This window comes from Cupressus sempervirens, chromosome 1, assembly GCF_028749045.1.
Source record: "Cupressus sempervirens isolate cs-2001-9-10 chromosome 1, ASM2874904v1, whole genome shotgun sequence".
NCBI classification, from domain to species: Eukaryota; Viridiplantae; Streptophyta; class Pinopsida; order Cupressales; family Cupressaceae; genus Cupressus; species Cupressus sempervirens.
The window spans coordinates 433693497-433716096 of record NC_143118.1 but is presented as its reverse complement, the minus strand read 5'-3'; the positions used below and the strand labels follow the sequence as shown (position 1 = coordinate 433716096).

At 38.7% G+C, this 22600-nt stretch overlaps 1 protein-coding gene across 3 annotated transcripts in view; it reads left to right on the top strand.

Annotated features, from left to right (window-relative positions):
• The first annotated feature begins 279 nt into the window (after positions 1–279).
• The window catches only part of LOC149578141 (cytochrome c oxidase assembly protein CtaG / Cox11 family), a 119014-nt gene continuing 96693 nt past the window's right edge, over positions 280–22600 (top strand). Inside the window, exons 1-3 of one of the 3 annotated variants that reach the window (XM_089827669.1) lie at positions 393–511; positions 636–712; positions 976–1017. In XM_089827669.1, coding sequence (XP_089683795.1) covers positions 998–1017 — 20 coding nt within the window. In that variant the 5' untranslated portion in view covers positions 393–511; positions 636–712; positions 976–997. Of the gene's footprint in view, positions 512–635; positions 713–975; positions 1018–22600 lie in introns of all 3 variants that reach the window. The other 2 variants (XM_089827672.1, XM_089827664.1) reach the window with 2 other exon arrangements.

The following is a 22600-nucleotide window of genomic DNA, read 5'->3' as shown; positions in this document are numbered from 1 at the left end:
ATTAACATGAAATAAAAACTAATTCAAATTAATATTATTTTATTTTAATTTATTATTTAATTGATAATAAGTCGAAACCAAGATTAATTATTATTATGTGTTGTAATTTATTATTATTTATTAAAAGACTCGAATCCAAAAATCATGAGAAGCTCACGATTTACCACTCTTTTATCTATATATATATATATATATATATATATAATATAATTTTACATAAAATTTTATTTTCTTGTTTTTAACATTTCAATTCTAACTATTGTTTTCATACCAGCTAAGAAGTGCTAGTAGATTTCTATTCGACAGCGGTAGGGTTTATTCTGATTTCCGCATATGAAAACCTGTTTTCGCTCGTTTGGCCTAATAAGATCCGGTAGCATTGAATTTATTTTCAGTCTTCCTATCAGGGATAATTAAAAATGTTGGGGTTAAATGGGCGTCCATATAATGCTAGAACTCTTGTGCACGGGGTGGCTGGGATTTTGAAGAATCTACAAGCATTCCAAAATGGGTAACACATTTCTGTTCTTGTTCGGAATTCAAACGCCATCACTTCTTGAATTCTGCTTTTGTAAAATTTCGAAGGAACATGTAATTATAGTTCGGGCTGTCTGTGCTTTTTAAAATATAACAAGGATATCGCTGTGACACACCTCATGCGTCCAGTCTGTTTTATTATGTGCGAGTTGAGGGCAGAAAGGGCTGAGTTGAGGTGAGCTAATCACACACAAACCTTGTGCTTGGGGTAAACCTCAGTCTCAAATATACCTTTAACCAATAAAACAAATCCACGACCCAAGCCACTCCTTATATCTGATTGATCTTCAAGTTTTTTAATTGGTATGAGATCCCCCAGTTTCATCCTACTATTTGCAAAGCATCTCTAGGGTCCCTGTTCATGGATTTATGTACAATTCAAGTTCCTTGAAGTTATGTTTAGAAAACTACCTAATTAATTGATACGGAACTGTGCAGCTTATAAACGACCACGTTAGAAATGCGGGAAGAAAAACGCAGGTTGATGAAGAATATCCAGCTATATTGAATTTTAATATTTACAATTAGATTGCTGATAATTCTGTAACTGAATGGTATTTTGTATGCGAATGTAATTTTCAGAAAAAACTTATCATTTAATGTGGCTGATCATTAGTTCGTAAGGTTTTGTAAATTTGTCCTTTACAATTTATTTACATGGTAGATGCATTGGGAGATTCGCATTCTTCTATCCATGCCCGAAACCAGAAAACTCTTCTGACGATAACTCTGAATAGCAACTAAACTTATTCTTTTATTTTCATTCAGTTTGTAAGTGACCGTTAATTATATGGAACTTTGAATGCGCAAAATGATTCCCGAGGGTGAATTTCAGAAGTTGATAAGAAACAACAGGACAGTAATACGTTAATAGAAAAAGGGGAACCTATTGCTGAAGAAGCTCCTGAAAACTCATCCTTGATGATATTTCATTGGTTCTTGTATTTTAACCAAACAATACAAATTTTAACATGTTTTGCAAGATTGGAAATCTTATAGTTATAGTTTCTGAGTGTTATGTGTTACTTTTCACAGAAGATGCTAAGTTTCTGAAAGTCCGAATGAAATTAAGCTATGAAATAGGATCTACCATATGAATGAAAGAATGGTTTTGATGAGATCCACAAGACAAATGATTAAAGGGACTACAGGCAGCAACCAATCAACCCAAGAGAACAAGGGGCCCACTTAAGTGTTAAGTAGTTTGAGACTATTTTGATTTCAGGTTGTCTATTATGGATCTTGATAGAAAAGTTTTTCATTGATGAAGGCACTTATTACCGTTTATAGTGCTATACCTTTGTACATCGCTGAAACACCCTCTCTGTGTTACTAAAAGCATTTAAATACTAGACTTTTTCAATGGGTTATTATTATTACTTTCACTGGACATGCTTCCTCAATCACTTTTTATCATCTTTAACCGTGATGTCCACTTTCCCAATGGCCCAGATTTTGCCCAAAATTTCAATTCCAAGTAAAGCAAGAAATGAGATAGAGTTAGTGATATCATTTACCAGATGTGGGATAAGATAGATCTTGGTTGAAACTCTGCAATTATGCAACGTAACTATTGAAATATAAAAATCTACGTTCCCTAGGGATGCGTCCCTGCCCAAAAACACAGAGTTTCGGAAATAGGGACGTCCCCAGCACAGGGGGACAGGTATGGGATGTCCCCTAGCCATCCCCAAAATTTTAAAAAATGTGGGAGATGTTCTGGAAATGGGGGGGATATCACAGGGAAAAATGGGGGATGGTCGGCCATCCCCGGTACGGCTAGAGACGTCACAAACGTCTCTCTCTCAACTGTACTGGCACCGGCTGGCCATCCGTGATGTTGAAAAATCACACATAAAATAGAAAAATAGAAAAATAAATGTTGAAACCTAATTTTAGAGCATAAAATAGTCCCTCTGCTGCTACACACTAAAAAAATCAGAATTTTGAAGTCATGAAATCTAAGAAATTTTCTGAGAACATATGTTTGAAGGCAAATTCTAAAGACATGGTCTGCAAATAGGTGCAATCAGATTGTTTGGACATCAAGATCATGATTAAATTGACTTATGTGAACTCCTAAATGCACAGATCAGACCCCCTTACCAATGCATAAACCTGCATTTTTCTCCAATATAGTCTTAACCCTGCTTTTTTTTTCCAATCAGATCAGATCTGATTTTTCTGAGGACAGACCTACAGTATGTCAAAAACTTAGAAATCAATGCACAATTTGCTAAATACCACCCCAGACATGCATTGTGAGGCCTGATAATGGGGAACAAGTCTTAGGATCAGACTGGTTTTTAAGACTTTCAGATTTCTATGATATTGTTCACTGCTAAACTTATATTTTTGTTCCCATATTGATATGCATATTGACAATTGAAACTGTTTTGTGAATGCATAATAGACTAGAGTTAAATTTTAATACATATTGAGTATTTAATCGGTTATTATTTCCTAGATGGCATTCAAATGGTGTATGTTAACGTTCTATAATGTTTAAATGACATGCTTTGTGCTTTGTTTCATATGAATGACATGTATATTTGCAAATTTCAGTGTATATTTTTCATTTCCCTATATTTGTATAGCTGTCCCCATTTGTCGTCCCCCTCATCCCCAAAATCGGAAATTTTATTGTCTGCCTTGGAGACCTGTCCCACTGTCCCGTGCCGTCTCTGTCCTGGAAACTCAGGGGAACATAGATACAAATATCTTTCCTACTACAGTTAGGAATATTAACTCAATCATACACTACAACGAATTTCATTAATGGAGTTCCTTGGAGAGACATATAAGGCACCTCGAGATTATTCCTTTCTATTAAGCTCAGGAGCACAGAATGACATCTACCATTCAGCCTCACAGTCCCTCTCAGGTCACCACTACTTGAATGAAACTCAGTTATTTCTTGCAACCCTTATATTTATTCCATTATAATGTGCATGAGGAATTCCCTTGAGGCTTTTACCAACAATCCATCCCTATTACGAAGTACCATGGGAGATCATACAAGGTGCCTCAAGCTTGTCTATCAAGCTGAGGAGCACACAATGACACCTGCCATCTGGCCTCCCAGTTCCTCTCAGGTCACCACTACTCATGTGATAGGAAACACCTACAACTTTGCTTCTTCCACCTAGCTATTCAATGCCTTAAAGGTGACTTAAAATTTGTAGCAGTTTTATTGGAATCCTTGGTCGGGTTTGTTTCAACTCAATTAATCTCCTTGTCAAGGTGATCCTACCAAGGTTTGCTTATGCTCAACTCCTTGGCCTATCTTTTAAGAAGACCCATATTGCTTCATGCTTCCATGGTTGCTTGAGGTGTCTTGCAGGGGCTTTGAGGCTTCCCTTCTAACCCTATTTTGCCTTGGATGATTTGTTGAGTTCATCTTTAACAAAATTTTCTCTACCAATCTCGTCAAAATATCTCAATAATAGCATTTTTAGGACACAATTAGGCCTGCCTTTTCTGACCCTAACTCTTAAATTCCCTTAAGGACCTTAGAAACGAACATCCATTTTGGATACCCTTTTGGCTTGGCTACAAGATTTTTGGGGGTCCCATACTCTGACAATGTCCGTACATACCCTAATCCAAAAGGGGTTTAAGGATTTAGGAGCATGTCGAGGAACTTCACTCTCACATCTTGGTAATATGGATTGTCCAAAGTTTGATCTTGGTCATACACCATCCTAAGATCTTGTTCTTGTTCTAACAGTGATTATCTTGGTCACTAGTCTCACCCCTGCAAGTATTTCATGCAATTATCAAGACTGTCACCTAGCCGGGTTGCTCATGGACTCGCCTAGGGCTTCCTGTTAAAATTAGCAAACAAGTTTGACCAAAAATGATTTGATGTACATTGATTCTACTTTCATTTCCCAAGAGGCCGTACAGATTCAATGGTGGGAAATGGAGCTAGGATTCATTCGTTGCAAACCACTCAGTTCCAACCGGTGAACTGGTAGTGAACAGATGAATTTTATTTTGCCTATTAAAACTTCACACTAGAACCCAAGATTATGTACAGAGTTGTAAAATGACATAAACTAACTATGGAACCCAAAAAGAATTGAATCTCAATCCACAATACCCAAGATGTTCATCGTGCAAGATCATTGTGGTAACAAATTGCTGTTTGCTCATTCAATCCTTCATTAACTTTCTAACTTCCAACCTTTCAAAATGGATGGAAAGGGCTTAAATATACTTGGTTTTGTCATCCCAACTGTTTCTTGGGCGCTGGCAACTGTTTAGACATGTTTTTCCACATCTTGCCAAAAGTTTTCATCAAAACAACTTTTGCAACTTTCTGCAAATGCTTGCTTCCTTGCAATGCAATGACACAGAATAATGCCAAATGGTGTTTTAACACCATATAGACTCTAAACAAACCCGTCCATGCCTTTAGTCATCATTTTGACTTCTAGGCCCAAGTTTACCATTTTGACAACTTTTTGCCTATATAAGGCAAGTCCTGGCAAAACTTGGCATAGCTTCCTAATAGACTCTAAAACATTCTAAGAACGTTAAAAAACACACATAGGCTCTTCATGAGGCCTTTATTACATGCTCTGACCCATATGAGAGTCAACAAGCCAAAATTGTTACTAGGACCTTAGTCAATCCTATGGTGCTCCTGCACCATTCTCCCCAAAAAGAATAAGATCATCATTGAACTGCTGGAGATATTAGGCTCAGATCTATTCCTCTTTTCTTGATTTCTGTCTCAGGAACCCAAGTGGCTTCGGTATCATCCTTACTTTTCCATTTTATGAGATATTCCATAGATGTCTTGTATCTAGTTTGTTTACTCACTCATGAACTTGACATCTTTTCTGCTTAGGGGGTTGAACTGTGCGGTTTTGGTAGTGTCTCTGCTATCTCAGTGAAGTCTACATCCTCATTTTCACTACTTGAGTTGGACCTTTATAGGCCACCAGATCTGCAACATTGAAAACAGGGGATAGGCCCAAATGACTAGGTAGTTCTACTTTGTATGCATTGCTGCCATACTTGGCCAGAATCTTACAAGGGCCAATTCTTTTCATCTGGAACTCGTGAGGTTGTCCCTTCTGCAACCTAGCCTTGTTGAGGTGAACCATGACAAGGTCCCCCACTTCAAATTGCAAGTCACTCTTCTTTGCATCTGCCCTTTGCTTCATTTTGTTGGTGTTATCTACCAAGGTCTGCTTTACAATGTCATGAATCTCCTTCATTGAAAGAGCAAAATCTTCTGCATACTCACTCTTATCTCCCAATTCTCTAAGCTCACAAACACCCCCTGGGTGCAAACCATAAACCACTTTATAAGGGCTCTTACCTATTGTCCTGTTTTGTGTATCATTATAGGCATATTTAGCCTGTGGGAGAACTTGATCCCATGTCTGCCCATACTCCTTTTTAAGACACCTAAGCAAGTTGTGAAGACTCCTATAAACCACTTCAGTTTGCCCATCAGTTTGTGGGTGATAGGCAGATCCAAAGGCAAGGTTAGTACCTAGTTTTTGCCGAAGAGTCTTCGAAAAGTGGCTCACGAATTTTGTATCCCTGTTAGAAATTATGCTAGTAGGTAAACCATGGAGCCTTACTATTTCTTTGAAGAACAAATTAGCTATATAACAAGCATCATGTGTAGTCTTGCATTGCACAAAGTGGGCCTTTTTTCTAAATCTGTCGACTACCACATACACTGTCAAATCCTTGTTTGGTCTTTGGTAACCCAACTACAAAATCCATGTTGAGACATTCCCAAGGCATGTTAGGTATGGATAGTGGCTGGTACAGTCCTGCATTTGAGGCTACTCCCTTTGCCTTTTGACAAACTACACAAATTTCCACATATTTCTTAACATCTCTACTCATTGAAGGTCAGTGGTAATACCTTTGAATCAGATCCAAGGTTTTGTAAATGCCAAAGTACCCACTCAATGAACCATTATGTTTTTCTTGTATTAGGTTCTCTCTCATAGAACCTCCAGGAACACACAATTGTCCTCCTTTGAACAAAAATCCCTCTTGCAAAGTGAAATCAGAGAATTCATGATGGAAATGGTTTTGGAATTCTGAACATACCTTATAAGGTGCTGCAAAATCTTCATCATCAGGGTACAAGTCCTTGAAACTTTCAATTCCAATGCTCCTTAATTTAATCTCTTGGACTGTTAGAAGTCTCCTACTCAAGGCATCTGCTACCTTATTGACCTGTCCTTTCTTGTGCTTAAGGGTAAAAGTATAGGCTTGAATGTATTCAGCCCACTTCATATGTTTATGACTGAGCTTGTCTTGAGAATTGAGGAAAATGAGAGCTTGGTTATCTGTATAGACCACATTCCTTTGGAAGAAGGTAGTGCCTCCATTTCTTTAGGGCCTGAACTAGGGCATAAAGTTCAAGTCATAAGAGGAGTACCTCTTCTTTGCATCATTGAGTTTTTCACTATGGAAAGCAACTGGTCTTCCCTCTTGTCTTAGGACTGCACCTATTGCTACATGGCTAGCATCACATTCAACAGTAAATAACTTTTCAAAACTAGGTAACACAAGGATTAGTTTTGAGGCTATTTTCTCCTTCATTGTCCTAAACTCTTTGTCAGCTTGCTCATTTCTTGAACTTAGTCTTTGTTCCGCCCTTTATAGTGTCTAATAATGGAGCACATATCTCACTGGATTGTCTTATTAACTTCCTATAAAACTGAGCTAAACAATGAAAGTTCCTCACCTCTGTGGCAGATTTAGGAGTAGGCCAACTCACTATTGCTTCTACCTTGCTTGGGTCCATCCTCAAGGTTCTTTGTGAAATAACTAAGCCCAAATATACTAGCTCTTGCTTCATGAAGTCACATTTCTCAAGATTGATAGTTAGCTTCTCATTATGTAACCTTTGCAAAACCAAATTCAAATGCTTGAGGTGTTCTTCTTTTGTCTTGCTAAATATTAGAATATCATCCTAGTATACCACAACAAACTTACCTATGAAATCATGCAATACCTCTTTCATAAGCCTCATAAAGGTGGAGGGGGCATTTGTCAAACCAAATGGCATTACAAGCCACTAATACAACGCTTAAGTGGTCTTAAAGGCTGTCTTCTATTCATCTCCCTCCTTGAGTCTAATTTGGTGATATCCACTTTAAAGGTCAACCTTTGTGAAGTATCTTGCCTCCCCTAAACAATCCACCAAGTATTCTATCCAAGGTATGGGGAACCTGTACTTTATGGTTATTTTGTTGATGGCCATAGAATCAGTGCATAATCTCCATGTGCTACCTTTCTTTGGTGTGAAGACAATGGGAACAATGCAAGAGCTTACACTCTTCCTGATCAATCCATGATCCAATAGCTCCTGCACTTGCCTTGTGATTTCTTCATGTTGCTGTGGAGTCATCTTGTAAGCAGGTTTGTTGGGTAATGAGGCTCCTGGGATAAAGTCAATTTGAGGACTGATAGATCTTTTAGGCGGCAGTATAGCTGGTTGCCCCTCACTGATGATGCCCTTAAACTGCCCCAATATCTCTTGAACTTCCTTTGGTATCTCTGTTTTCCTGTCTGCCTTTCCTTCAACAGGCTTCACTACTATAACATATCCACTATAACATATCCTCCTCCTTCCTTCAAGGCATGCATGAATTCTTTTCCAGTGAGCAATAGCACATTGGGACCTACTGATCGAGTTCCTTCTTCTTCTAACAAAGATTGAATCTTGAATGTAATCCCATCTTTCTTGAATGTGTAGGCATTTTTCTTTCCATCATGCATGGCTTCTCTGTCAAACTGCCATGGTCTTCCTAGTAGAAGGTGACGTGTGGGTAACACATCACAAAGTACCATATCCTTGTACCTTCCAATACTAAAGTCTACCCAAGCTTTTTCATTCACCACTACATGCTGACATTTCTTTAACCAAGTTACCTTATAGGGGTTACTATGGGGTATCCTGTGCAAGTTTAGCTTTGTAATTGCTTCATCAGACACTATGTTATCAGTTGAACCAGAATCAATGATGACCTTACATACCTTGTTAAGCTCCTCCTTTATGGACTCTTTGATGAGTGTTCTCCTTAGCATCAAACTTTCACCTATCTCAGAATCCAATGGCACCTGACTTGATCTGCTACTAGATATCTCCTCTTGAACATAATCTGTTAAAGTTTAGCTTCAGTAGAAGTGAAGTACACACTTGTGTTTAGTATATGAATTTGTGATTCTCTCATTGATATATATATATATTATCACTATTACATATTGTTGAAGTTATTCATATACTTATCTCAGAAATATTTACACACACACACACGCAGATATATATATATCCTAAGTCATTTGATATTGTTCTATCTTAATATATGCCTTAGGCAGAATATGTTCTAGCGACAGTTTCATTAACTAAGCCAAAGTCCACGTAGGGACATGACTCCTCCCAATTATATACATGTGAGATCACTGTTGGAAATGATTATCAATTACAGTGGCAACGATCAGTTTTCCTGCAGCAACATTAACATATTGTCAGTCTGTCATCTATCAAGGATATCAACGACATTAGTATACATTCAGTCTATTGTCTGTTAATTCTGATTTATACAAGGGATCCTAAATATTAACATGGTATCAGAGCAGCGTTGCGATTGAGACACCAGATCAGGGATCTGGTCCCAGACCAGGTTTCAGAAGCTCTTTGGAATTCACCAGTAGCCTCTTACGGCTAGACAAGCAAATATTAGTGATTGTAGGTCCATTGTGTGCCTCTATAGCTAATATCACAAAACTATAAATTGAAGATTATAGCGAGCATAGTGGGATTACATAAAGACATCAGTAGTTTACATCTGAGGTTGTAAGACTTCTCTAGATCGCAGCTTTGGCATTCACAGTTCGGCATCAGAACAGTGGTCAATCCCTTAATGAGGGTGCTATTGGAAACTGCGAAGGTGATTATAATATATTCAGAAAGGTCGCATGGTGCATTCAAAATTTGATATAAATATTAACAATACAGCGCATATATGATTATATAATTGAATTGCCTTGGGGAGTGAACAAAACTAACCATAGTTGAAATCTGCGTGAAGTTGTAAGCATTGTGAGATGTGAAAATATATAAAGTTGGAAATAAAGGAACAACTTCCAGTGAGTACAAATGGCCAAACCATGATGGAAAGATGGACCCACTAGGACATAATATACACATAGGCACCGATCGCAAGAACAAAGGTACATTGAAACAAGAGACAATCGACACTCAAAACGTGCAGAGAAAGAAGGATCATCGTGGCTGAAGAAGTCAAAACAGGACACATTGGAGAGGAACGTTCATCACCACCTTCGAAATATACCTGCAATCAAAGTGGATAGGAAGGGCCCGCCATTGAGCATGACAATTAAAAGGGCAGAGGATGGGTATGAAGATCATTAGGCAAGCGCGAATAAACTAAACCAAATTACAAGTCTCTTGACATTGAAAAATCATTCCCAAAAGGCCAATGCTTCAAGATGGAAGGAAGTCACAAAGATTTGTCGTTAACTCTTGACATCGGAAATAAATAAGAAAGGAGTGACATGGAGGTAAGTATTTATCTCTTTATTATTAGATTCTTTTGTGAGTATGAAAATTAAAGTGATAATAGATTTAAGATCAAGATACAACTAATTTTTAAATATATTTGGTATTGATAATGAATAGATTATTAAATATGTAGGGGTTATTCATTCTTATTTTCGAATAAGAATTTCATAATCATTGTTATGTTTTATTGGTAATGATCACTTTGGAAATATTCATTTATATGTTTAATATGATAAGGATATTATAATTGAAAGTACACTTTGTAACAAATGATATATATATATATATGTACAAATAGTGCATTGTGAATTTATCAAAATAGATAAATTATGTTTATTTATGAAATGATTGATTTTTTTTTTGGATCAGTATAATATAATAAGTATAAGGGTGAAAGAAATTTAGTTATATAGATATAATTACCACATCAGTGATAACCAGTACAATTAAGAATTCTTGTGTACTAAAAATTATCTATTCGTTTTTTTTTTTAAAATTAGATTGCAGGAATCGGGTGCAGCACGGCCCCCCCTATAAATTGCAGTGCGCCGGGTAAACTTTTTAATGTGATCGGTAGCGCTGGAGCGACATGCCCACCGGTACCACGGGGACGAGGGAGACTAGAACTCGTGACCAACCCCCTGCAACAGGGAAGATTTAGCCAACCGAGCTAGGACCCTCGCCCCCTATATTAAAATTATCTATTCATTGCATACTCTATCTTATTCTTATTTTTATAAGAGCTATGTGCCTCGATTTTTTCCTCCGAGAATGGTATTGCAGGAAAAGAGGGAGACTGACATGTTATTACAGGCAACCTTGAAAGGCAAAGGTTGTAAAGCGTTGATTCGCCTAAAAGGGTGCAATAATTTTGCAAATAAACTCAAAGAATATGTAGATCAAAGATAGAAAATACTAAATAGGCATATTCTTGTTACGAGATGGTTAGAGAATTATAATCTTAATGGAAATGATCAAAAGGGAGATTCTATTCTGACTTTAAGACAAACCGAGTGCACAACTTGAGATAGATTTATTAAGTTATTGATAATTGAATTTAGAGAGATTTCTTATAGAAGAAATGGCATCCCGAGAACCATTAATAAGGAGCATATCTCTGAGAGTATAATATAAGAATTTAGATTAACTATCACTTATGGTATTACTCGGATCAGAAATGAGATCTCAAATAGATAAACATATGAGGAATAGAAACAGCAACCCTTTTATAGTGCATCTCTATACTAAAATAATCCTTCTGGATTCATATTATAGAGGCAAGTAAGAAGAAAAAGAGGGAGATTAAGAGGGAGACTGACACACACACATATGGATCATCTTGAGAGGACCGAACATGAAAATAATTCATCTATAAGTGGAAGTGAACTAGACTATTTTATGGTTTAAATTAATAGTGATGAAGTATGTGGGAATTCTACATTGTGGGGGGTGAATGCTTACCTTAACCAATGTTTCATTTGGAGGCATTTTCCAGTTTGATGCATAAGGACCTTCATTGGAGCAACTTGTATCAAGAACATTAATATGCAGATAAGTATTTATTATCCTTGAGTATTATATTTACTTACTTATTTTAGTGCCTCTTTTAATTGTAATTATACACATACTATAAGAGTTATTTGTCTTGATCTTTTCCTTTGTATCTGAAGTTGATCTTGTAGGAAAAGAAGAATGACACTTTAGGTAGCTTATGACAGTAACTCAAAAGAAGTTGTGATCAAGCTGGATAAAGTGAGGCTCTTGAAGAAAATATCTTTGATGATTGAGATTATGAGTATCCTTATGCATTAAGAGGGAGTATGTCAGTTCTTTGAAGGACACGCAAGAGCTTAGAAGATTAATACTCAGAGGGAGTCTAGAAATACATGTGTGTGACTGCATGATTTTGATGGGCTTACTCTTGAGTGTATCTTGAGGAATTATTGATTTATCACTGGAAAATTGGAAGATTGATATCAGATTTAGAGTGAATTTGACAAAAAACCTTGGGAGAAGAGAGCCTCTAAGGGAGTAACTATTGGACTTGACTTCCCAAAATCATTGTTCAGAGCAAGAATTTTGAGGTGCGATCCTTTGTGAATGATATCTTCTCTATGAGGAGAAGTTCTGAGTAATATCCATTGTAATTATGGATATTTTCAATTCTATGTGTGTTTATGCTTCAAAAGTTGTCTAGTTGCATCAGATATGTAATGAAAGGTGACGATCTTTCATGGACATATATATTTAGAAGGTAATCTTTGTAAGGTGACGATCTCACAGATGATAGGCCTGTTATTATGACAGTTTTGTTCCAGATATGTCGGAAGTCATTGATAACGAATGTATTATGATTACTCTAGATATTGTTTTGGACAATTAGAGATCATAATAAATGTTATGATAGTGTTCATAACATTGTGTTTATAGTTATGTGGCAAGTCACTATTTCAGAGTGTTAAAGTCAGATAAAGTGTTGTCCATAGATATCTTTGATACTGATATCATGTAGGATTTTTTATCACTTCTCCCTTGCTAAGAGGGAGTGTTAAAGTGTAGCTTCAGTAGAAGTGAAGTACACACTTGTGATATATATTATTACTATTACATATTGTTGAAGTTATTCATATACTTATCTCAGAAATATTTACACACACACACACACATCTCAAGTCATTTGATATTGGGCTATCTTAATATATGCCTTAGGCAGAATATGTATTAGCGACAGTTTTATTAACTAAGCCAAAGTCCACGTAGGGACATGAACCTACATGGCCATTGGTCACGTAGAGTCATGTCCCTATGGAGACATGACTCCTCCCAATTATATATATGTGAGACCGCTGTTTGAAATGATTATCAATTACAGTGGCAATGATCAGTTTTCCTGCAGCAGCATTAACATATTATCAGTCTGTCATCTATCAAAGATATCAATGACATTAGCATACATTCAGTCTGCTGTTTGTTAATTCTGATTTATACAAGGGATCCTAAATATTAACATAATTAATTGTCTTGTCTGCTCCCTGAGTTGGTGACCCCTTCTCTGGACACCTATAAGCTGGGTGCCCATATTGATTACAAGTGTAACACTTCATTGTTGCAAAATATGAAGGTCCTCTTCCTTGGCTATTTGATCTGCCTCTAGTACTATTGCTTGATCCTTTACCCCTGCTCTGACCACCTCTTTGGTTAGTGTCTCCACTCTGCTCTGTGAGTTTAGATTCCCCGCGTGTTCTTGATTCTGGACTTCTTCCTCCAAAGGTACTCCTGTGTCCCATGCCATCTCTGCCATTGCTTCTTCCTCTAGAGCTGGATCTATGCTTCTTCTTAGGCTTCTCTTCTTTCTTAAGGACTAATTGGTAACATTTTTGAACAGTATTTGGACCCCATAAACTGAGTTCTTGTATGTAACACCTTAAGCCATTGATGTATTTGGCTACCTTAATGCTTTCCTCCTCTTGCACATTGGACCTCAAACAAAGTCTTTGAAACTCTTTACTATACGAAGTTACATCTGCATCCTTTTGCCTCAAGGATTGCCTCTTCCCATGCAATTGAATTTCAGAGTCCTCAGGAAGGTAGGTTTCTTTAATCTTGGCTACCATCCCTTTCCAACTAACTATAGAGCTCCTTCCCTCTTTCTTCCTCTCAGTTTGAATGAATTTCCACCAGCTCAATGCTGGTCCTCTCATTCTTGCCTTAGCTACCTTCACCCTTTCAGCCTCAGTTACATTCTCACACTCAAAGTAGTTTTCCATACCTTCAATCCACTCCATATCTTTGCTTCCAACTCAAGGGCTTTCCCACTTATGCCCTTGATAGCCTTGAGGAAAGGTTCCTCATGCAACACTGGATCAGGTGCTGGTATCTCATCTTTTATAGATACCTCCTTGAGCTTCTCTTACTCTTCTTTCCTAGTGACCTTGCTTGTCACTTCCTTTGTTTTGGTGGCTAGCTCACCAATCTTGGCTTCTACTGCTGTGAGCTTATCACTCAACTGCTGGTTTTCATCTTCTCGATCCTGCATTTTTTTGCTAACTTTGCATTTGTTACCATCGTGGACTCTCCTACAGATTCAAGGTCTGACATACACTTACTGACTTGCCCAAGCCTTAATTGGGGACCTTCTATGTTACCCCAGGTTTTCGGGACGGGGGGACGTGGGGATGGAGAAATGGGTTTCTGGGACAGATTTTTTTTTCTCGGAGCAAGGGACAGAAGGGGACGACAGTGGGAACAACTATATAAAAAGTAGGGAAAATTTAAAATATACAGGGAAATTTTAAATATTCATATAAAAACATGGATAACGCATGCTTATATAAATTATAGAACCTTAACATATAATGTTTGTGTTAAATAATTTAACTTTAGAGTTCACATGAGAGTGGAAATCAAAGAAATTATCAAAACTGAAACATTAATTTTATGGGACAGCCAAGGGAAAGGTTTTCGGAAGTTTCCGAGTTTCCAAGACGTGGGGACGGGGTCGATTTTTGTTGGAAACACGTCCCCGGGTATCATAGGGGACCTTTGCCTTGCTCTGATACCAATTTGCTAGGAAACACCTACAACTTTGCTTCTTTCACCTAGCTATTCAATGCCTTCAAGGTGATTTACCACTAGTATCAATGTTCTTGGAACCCTTGTTGGGGTTTGTTTCAACTCAATTAATCTTCTTGTCAAGGTGATCCTACCAAGGTTTGCTTATGCTCAACTCCTTGGCCTATCTTTCAAAAAGGCCCTTTTTGCTTCATGCCTCCATAGTTGCTTGAGGTGTCTTGCAGGGGTGTGGAGGCTTCCCTTCTAACCCCATTTTGCCTTGTATGGCGTGCTGAGTTCATCTTTAAGCAAATTTTCTCTACCGATCTCCTCAAATTACCTCAATCTCCTAGTAGCCTTTTTAGGACACAATTAGGCCTGCCTCTCTTGGTTTTGGATCCTGATTCTAAAATTCCCTTAAGGACCTTAGAAACAAACATCCATTTTGGCTACAAGATTTTGGGGGTCTCGTACTCTGATAGTGTCCGTACATACCCTAATCCAAAAGGAGGGGTATTTCAAGGGTTTTAAGGGTTTAGGAGCCTGTCTAGGAACTTCACCCTCAAATCTTGGTAATATGGATTGTCCAAAGTTTGATCTTGGTCATACACCATCCTAAGACCTTGTTCTTGCTCTAACAGTGATTATCTTGGTCACTAGTCTCAACCCTGCAATTATTTCATGCATTTATCAGCACTTTCACCTAGCTGGGTTGCTCATGGACTTGCCTTGGGCTTCCTGTTAAAATTAGGAAATAAGCGTGTTTCTCCTCCAACCAAAAATGATTTTTTGTACATTGAGTCTACTTTAATTTCCCAAGAGGCCGTAGAAATTCAACGGTGGGAAATCGAGTTAGGACTCATTCTTTGCAGACCACTCAGTTCCAACCAGTGAACTGGCAGTGAACAAAGGAATTATATTTTGCCTATTAAAACTGCACACCAGAACCCAAGATTATATAGAGTTGTAAAATGACACAAACTAACTATGGAACCCAAAAAAAGAATTGAATATCAATCCACAATACCCAAGATGTTCATCTTGCGAGATCACCGTGGTAACAAATTGCTGTTTGCTCATTCAATCCTTCTTTAACTTTCTAACTTCCAACCTTTCAAAATGGATGGAAAGGGCTTAAATATACTTGGTTTTGCCATCCCAACTGTTTCTTGGGCACTGGCAACTGTTTAGACATGTTTTTCCACATCTTGCCAAAAGTTGTCATCAAAGTTGCAAAAATGCAAAAGTCACAACATGACAACTTTTTGGCAACTTTTGCAACTTTGTGCAAATGCTTACTTCCTTGCAATGTAATGACACAGAATGATGCCAAATACGGTTTTAACACTAGATAGACTCTAAAGAAACTCCTCCATGCCTTTAGTAATCATTTTGACTCCTAGGCCCAACTTTACCCTTCTGACAACTTTTTGCCTATATAAGGCAAGTCTTGGCAAAACTTGGCATAACTTCCTAATTAGACTCCAAAACATTCTAAGAACTTTAAAGAACACACATGGCTCTTCATGAGGCCTTTATTACATGCTCTGACCCATCTGAGGGTCATCAAGCCAAAATTGTTACTAGGACCCTAGTCAATCCTAGGGTGCTCCTGCACCAGAATGACCTTATGCGCACCAGAATGACCTTATGCTACTTGCATTCGTTGCATGTATCATATCCCTCCTTCATAATGGGATGGCATAATGTTTGCAGATCTTAAAGGAACCCTCAGCATATAAACATTCCTACTTTCTATCAAACAGAAGAGAAGATAATCAACAAGCTAGACCAGAATGCACATGCACCATATCAATGCCTTGAAAATTATATAAACTGCTGTCTAATTTATTAACTGTGAGACTGCAGATCTCTTCTCAGTTGCACGTTTGTTCCCTCTTGGATGCCTTGTTGACTTCTTCCCATTGTGGCTTTATGTCCTCTTGTTTCCCTCAAGGGATGTGATCATTGGATGTATCTGCCTTTACGTGAGGGATTGTGTCCTTTGTTAGTGATGCCTCTTAAGAACTATTATTCATCAAAAACAATTTCTATGCATACCTGCATTGCTGGAGTGGATTTTTCTTCTTTCTTCCTGGCAACCTTTAGTATCTTCCTTAAAGTTCTGCCCTGATTTAGCTTGAAGGCTTGCACTGCTTCTGCTTTATATCTGTTTTCAGTTTTGCTCAACCTCGGCTTAAAGATCTGATTATAAATTTGCTTTTACATCTGCTAAAAGTATTCTAAAAAATCTGCATGTTATCAATCTTCCCCCACTTACACAAGGCTGATGCTGTACCCATAGTATCTCCCATTCTGTTCCTCCTCAAAAGAAACCTTCTTCCCTTTATATCTTCCAATGTAGGGCGAGGTCATATCTTGTTAAAATGTCTGCCTTTTGGCAAGAGACAACCTTTCACAATTAGCCTAGTTTGAAGGTGTACAACCCCTCACAATTCTGCCCTTTGAAAGCGTCACTTCCTTATTTAGATTTCATTCATTTATCAATCCCTCCTTGATTCCAAATCTCAATTCATTTTTACTTCCTTTCCTCCTCTTAAATGAAGTTCTCCTCTCTCTCTTTTATATCTCATGTTTGCGAAGAACACAATTCTATCACTAAAAGGGGGAGGGGGGTGAATGAGTGGTGAACTTTTGGTCCTTAACAATTTAAACTTTAATGAGGTTTTTGATTCTTAAATCTTCAATCTGAAAACTCACTGGAATTAGAACTGAAACAAAAGAGAGATGCAACCATAGAATGAAGACAATGCACAAGAGGTATGTGGAAACCCAAGATGGGAAAAAACCACAGTGAGAAATGCTGGTAGAACCTATTGTCCTAATCCAGTCTTATAAATAATTAAATCACAATGTTGAAGGGCATTGAGCCTAAGGAGTCACCAAACTGTTCGAGCAAAGCTCCCAGTCTACCAAGATCACAGATGTAGACACTTCCACAACAAAGAGAGGTATTGATCACTAGAAACTATAATTGTATTGAGTTAGCCTGCTTATAAAGGCAAGGCAAGAAACAAAGAAGGGCATATAGAGCGCCATGTGGTCCGATTATATGTAGGAGTAGGAAGAGATAACTACATTACAAATATATGCACAAATAATAATGAAACCTAGGAAATGATGAAAGACAACTAATATGTCTAGGTGAAACTTAAGCACAGAGTAAAATAATAAATTACTCTAACACCACCCCTCAAGTGCAACTTAGGGAGAAAAATGCAATATGATAATGATGATGGGTCCTGACAACTAGGCCATGTTAGGTACCCATGTACATTGCAACTAAAATCTTACAAATTGCAAAAAGGAGAAAACCTTATGGGACAAAACTCCTTTCCAAAAAAGAGATAATGCAAATCATGCATCAAATCATGTAGTGATGAATATAGGTCTCTACAACGCCTTGTAAGAATGACATCCATCATGAGAATGCAATATAATAACCCCTCCAATGAAAGGTAGGATGCAAACAACATTGCCCCCCATAGTAAAGTATCCTCAATTTCATTGCAACATGCCAGAATGTAAATAAAGTGTCTATGATAACAAACGACATGTCTCGTATTGGGAAGATGAGGACCCAATGGTGCATGTAGCAAATGTTAATGTTTTGCCCAGAAATAAAGATAAACAACAATAAATAAGATAAAAATACAAGGAAATAAGTGTGGAAGGAAAATGGGAATTTTTTTGCTAGCATATTTCATTCTTCTTAAAGATTTTTTTTGATTTTCAATAGGTGGATATGAAAAAAAGAGAAGAAATCTGCTTTGATCTTGTTTCCTCGCGTCAAAGCTAGGTTATTAGTTTAAGTTGGAAGAACCATTTCGTCGGTACAAAATTTTTTTGGAAAGGGGTTTGGGTTCATTTGGGTTTGTTTGTACAAAAACATGTAAAAATAAAAAATATATATGTATATATACATATTTATGAAGCCTAGAAACATGAGTTGAAATTAGAACTCACACAGTATCATAAAATCATATGATTTAAACAACAAAAACACCATAAACTTTAATACTTATAATTATAGCATCATGAATCGTGATCATACCGCCATATATTTCAAGTTCAACATCAAAGATTTAAAACATTAAAATTAAATCATAACAAGTTTAAGTATCATTGTTTCAAGTTCAACTAATCAAATAAAAATTTATTAATATTCTTTCCCGCCCATCGCGCTGCTTAGCATCTTTTTTGCATTCCCATGACATCTTTTGTGATTTCGACTCCATGTTTGCTTTGTTTTCACTCCTGCACTCATTCGTCTTTGGTGCTTGTGCTTCCTCTCCTCTTGGCTTCACGTCTACTGCGTGCGTTTGGTGTGTTTGCCGTTTTTGCCTCCTACGTGTTGTGCTTCCACTTTTCTTTGCGTGTGGTGGCCCTTTTTCTCTGCATGTGTTCGTTGTGTGCACTTGTCTTGGTTCCTTTTTTTCACCAATTTCTTGCTGGTTGGTGTTTGGGCATCGAAATATTTTCCTTGTGCTTTTGACTTCCCTAGCTCTGGTTGTCTTTGCCAATGTGTTGTGGCACTTGCGTCTTTTTCTCATGCTGTTTGGTGTCGCCAACGTTGGTTTCTTGCTTGCTTTTGAGGTGTTCGTTGTTTGGTGTCTTCTCCAGCTATGCAGTGCACGCCAATGAGGGCCTTTGTAGCTAGTTTTTCTCTACTGACAACACTATGGACTCCCCACACCTCCCCCCACCCCCAACCCCCCCAACTCCTGTGACTTTCCAGCAGCTCGTAGACTGCATGGCCAGGCTGGAATATGAGAATTCACAGCTGAGAGACTTGGTCGGTAATCTGTCCAATACTATTATTGAGTTGAAATCTTAGTTTGTGGGCCTCTCTTCCACACTTGATGGTGCTTCTACTGATCTCAGACAACTTGTGGACTCTAACAACATACATGTTTATGAAATCCAAGACCAACAAGGTGAATTTGTTAGTAAACATACCTCCCTTGCTTTTGAAACTAAACAACAGTTGAAGTCATGGGCTTCAGTTCGCAACAATCCCAGCTTAATACCTCTTTTTGGTGTCAAGGAGCTTGTCCATGCCAAGCTGGCCGATGAGCGTGTGAGACGGGCTCGTGAACTCAATTTACTGGTTCGCAATCTTCCTCCCCCCTCCATCAACCCTTTACCTACATGTTACTCCTTTCCCAATGAGCAATTGGGTATTACAGATATTTCACTTGATAGAGCATGGTTTGGACACGATGGCACCCTTTTCCTCAGATTCTTCATACCTATTGATTGTTTGTGAGTTCTTAGTGTGAGGAGGAAGCTTTTTCCTCTTCCCACTAAGATCTTCCTCTACAAGGATCTCACAAAATCTTAGGTATTCGAACTTAAACATTCACGAGGCCTAGTTGCAGAGGCTAGATGTGTTGGTAAGTAGGCCGCATCAGGAACCTTAGAGCTGTCATTCATGAATCTCTGCCCTTGGCTGGGAGTCTAGATCGACTTACATTGCCAAATGACGCCCGTGATGGTAGTTGGGTGTGTGGGGTTCTCTTAGGGATTCCCTGCATATCAATTGTTGGAACAACAATGGTTCCCTTTGGTCCTTGTTAGGTTTGTTTTAGGATGCCATGGGGTTTGCCGACATTATTTTGGTTACTGAGACTCATGGGAGTCCTGTTTGCCCTCTTCTCGGGATCTTGGGATTCCAGTGGTTGCATGATTTCAGGGATGAGGTTAGGTTTCTTGGTGGGGTTAGAGGTTCAAGCGGGGTTGTGTGCCTTGTTAGGGATTGCCTCTTCGAGGTGACTTCTATTGTGTACTTAGACAATTTTGCTAGATTCATGTGGGTCTATATTAGGGTGAGGAATTTTTTGACAGAGACATCTTCATTGTTGTCTACTATTTTTCACCGACCTCTTTGTCCTATGCTATCCACAGTACTAAGGAGAGGGGTCCCTATGAGGACTTACTTGATTTTATTGGTAGATTCTTTGTTATGGGGGACATCATCATCCTGGGAAACTTCAATGCCTGTACCAAAGACCTTTAGACCCCCCTCCATGACTGGATGACAAATTTTATTTGTACTTCTGAGACTGATATGGGTTATATAGGCCTTCAACGATCCTCTAACGGCATCGACGGTCCTCTGACATAGTATTGTTGCCACCTTCTACAACTTTGCAAATATCCTGACCTTGTGATTTTGAACAGACTCACTTGCTTCCTTGGATCTGACCTCTTCACCTGTTGGCCCCATTGCGGTGTGTGAGTGTGGTTGACTATGCCCTCTCTTGCTTATCTTTCATCCCCTTTATTAGCCGTTTTTCCATCTCTTGCCTCCCTTTGGCTGATCATGCTCTCCTCAGCCTCACCCTCCATGCCTTCCCCTTTGCCCCTTGCCCCCCAAGTGCCTCCTATCTGTACTCTCTTCTCCTTTGCAATGCCAACCATAACCTCTTAACCTCCCACCTTTGGCAGTTCCTACACCAAGGGACCTTCACCAACACTTTGACGCCTTTACCATGTTTGGCCATATTTCCAATGCCATCCGTGAGTTGACAACCCTCTCCTTCCCCCATCGCCCAACCCCCTCGAGATCCTATCCCTTGAATCATTGGTCCAATAATGATTGTAAGTTTTCCACTGTTTGGTTTGCACTGCCTTCTCAACCCAGGCCTCTTCGTTTCTTGTACTTAGCATCTCCTATCGCCTTATTCTTTGTTATAAGAAGCACTTGTTCTACCTCTCTGAATGCAGATCCCTTAGCGCCTCCCTTCTGTAGCCCCCCAATTTTTTTGTTAAACCCTTTTCCCCTGACAATCCCCCGCCCCCTCAACCTTAGGCTTCGACACGTTGGTCTCGCACACCTCCACCCTCCTTGACATCCTCGACCAACTCCCCATTCACCTCACATCCCCCTCCTATGCCATCTTTTCACCTTCACCAACATTTGTGAGGTTGTCAAATCCATGAGCAACAATAGAGCGACTGATGAGGAAGGACTTCAAACGAAACTCTTCAAGTTATGCATTTTGTTCTTGGGTTCATTCTTCATTATGCTCTTTCATTGAGTGGTTTGCACGGGGTTCCCCCCTTCTTGGTCATGGCACGTCATACACTTGATACACAATACTGAGCTGGCTTCAAATCTCGGTAACTCTAGGACCATATGGTCAGACACACCTTTTCTAAGTTCTATGCTATTGTCTTGCACACCATCCTTTCTAGAGAGCTTGATAGACAACATTATCGTGTGAGAGGTCAAGCGTGTTTCAAGATAGACTTCTAGACTATGGACCTCATTCTCACTCTTTGTGCTATTATTGAGGAGGCTAGGCACTATTCGGCCAATGTATATAGTTGCTTTTTGGAATTCTACACAGCTTTCGATTCTATTCCTCGATCGGCTTTATTGCAGAGACTTAGAGACATTGGGAGTCTAGAGATCCTTTTTACTGCCATTATGAGGCTCTATGAGTGTGTGGTGGGTCGATTCCAGAGTCCTCAGGGTCTTTCCGACCCCATCCACAGTACCATTAGGTTGAAGAAGGGCTGCCCACTCCCCCCTTCTTTTTCGGTATCTACGTTGATGAGCTTGAGACTTTCCTCATAGGCTTCTTACTATCTGGTGATGGCTGTTACTTATACCGAATTTTGATCTCCATCCTTTTTGTTAATGACGTGGTTCTCCTGGCCTCATCTCTTGAGGGCCTTTAATGCCTCCTTGACGGTTTGGCCTCCTTTTGCGTCTCGAGACATCTCACTATTAACTTGGGTAAAAAATGGGTCATGGTCTATAACTGCTTGAAGACATCTCATTTGCACATCTTCTTCCAAGGGTTTGAGATCGAGATCTCATCTACTTATACCTCTTTGGGCGTTAGAACATCTCATTGTTAACTTGGGTAAAAGCTAGGTCATGGTCTATAACTGCTTGAAGACATC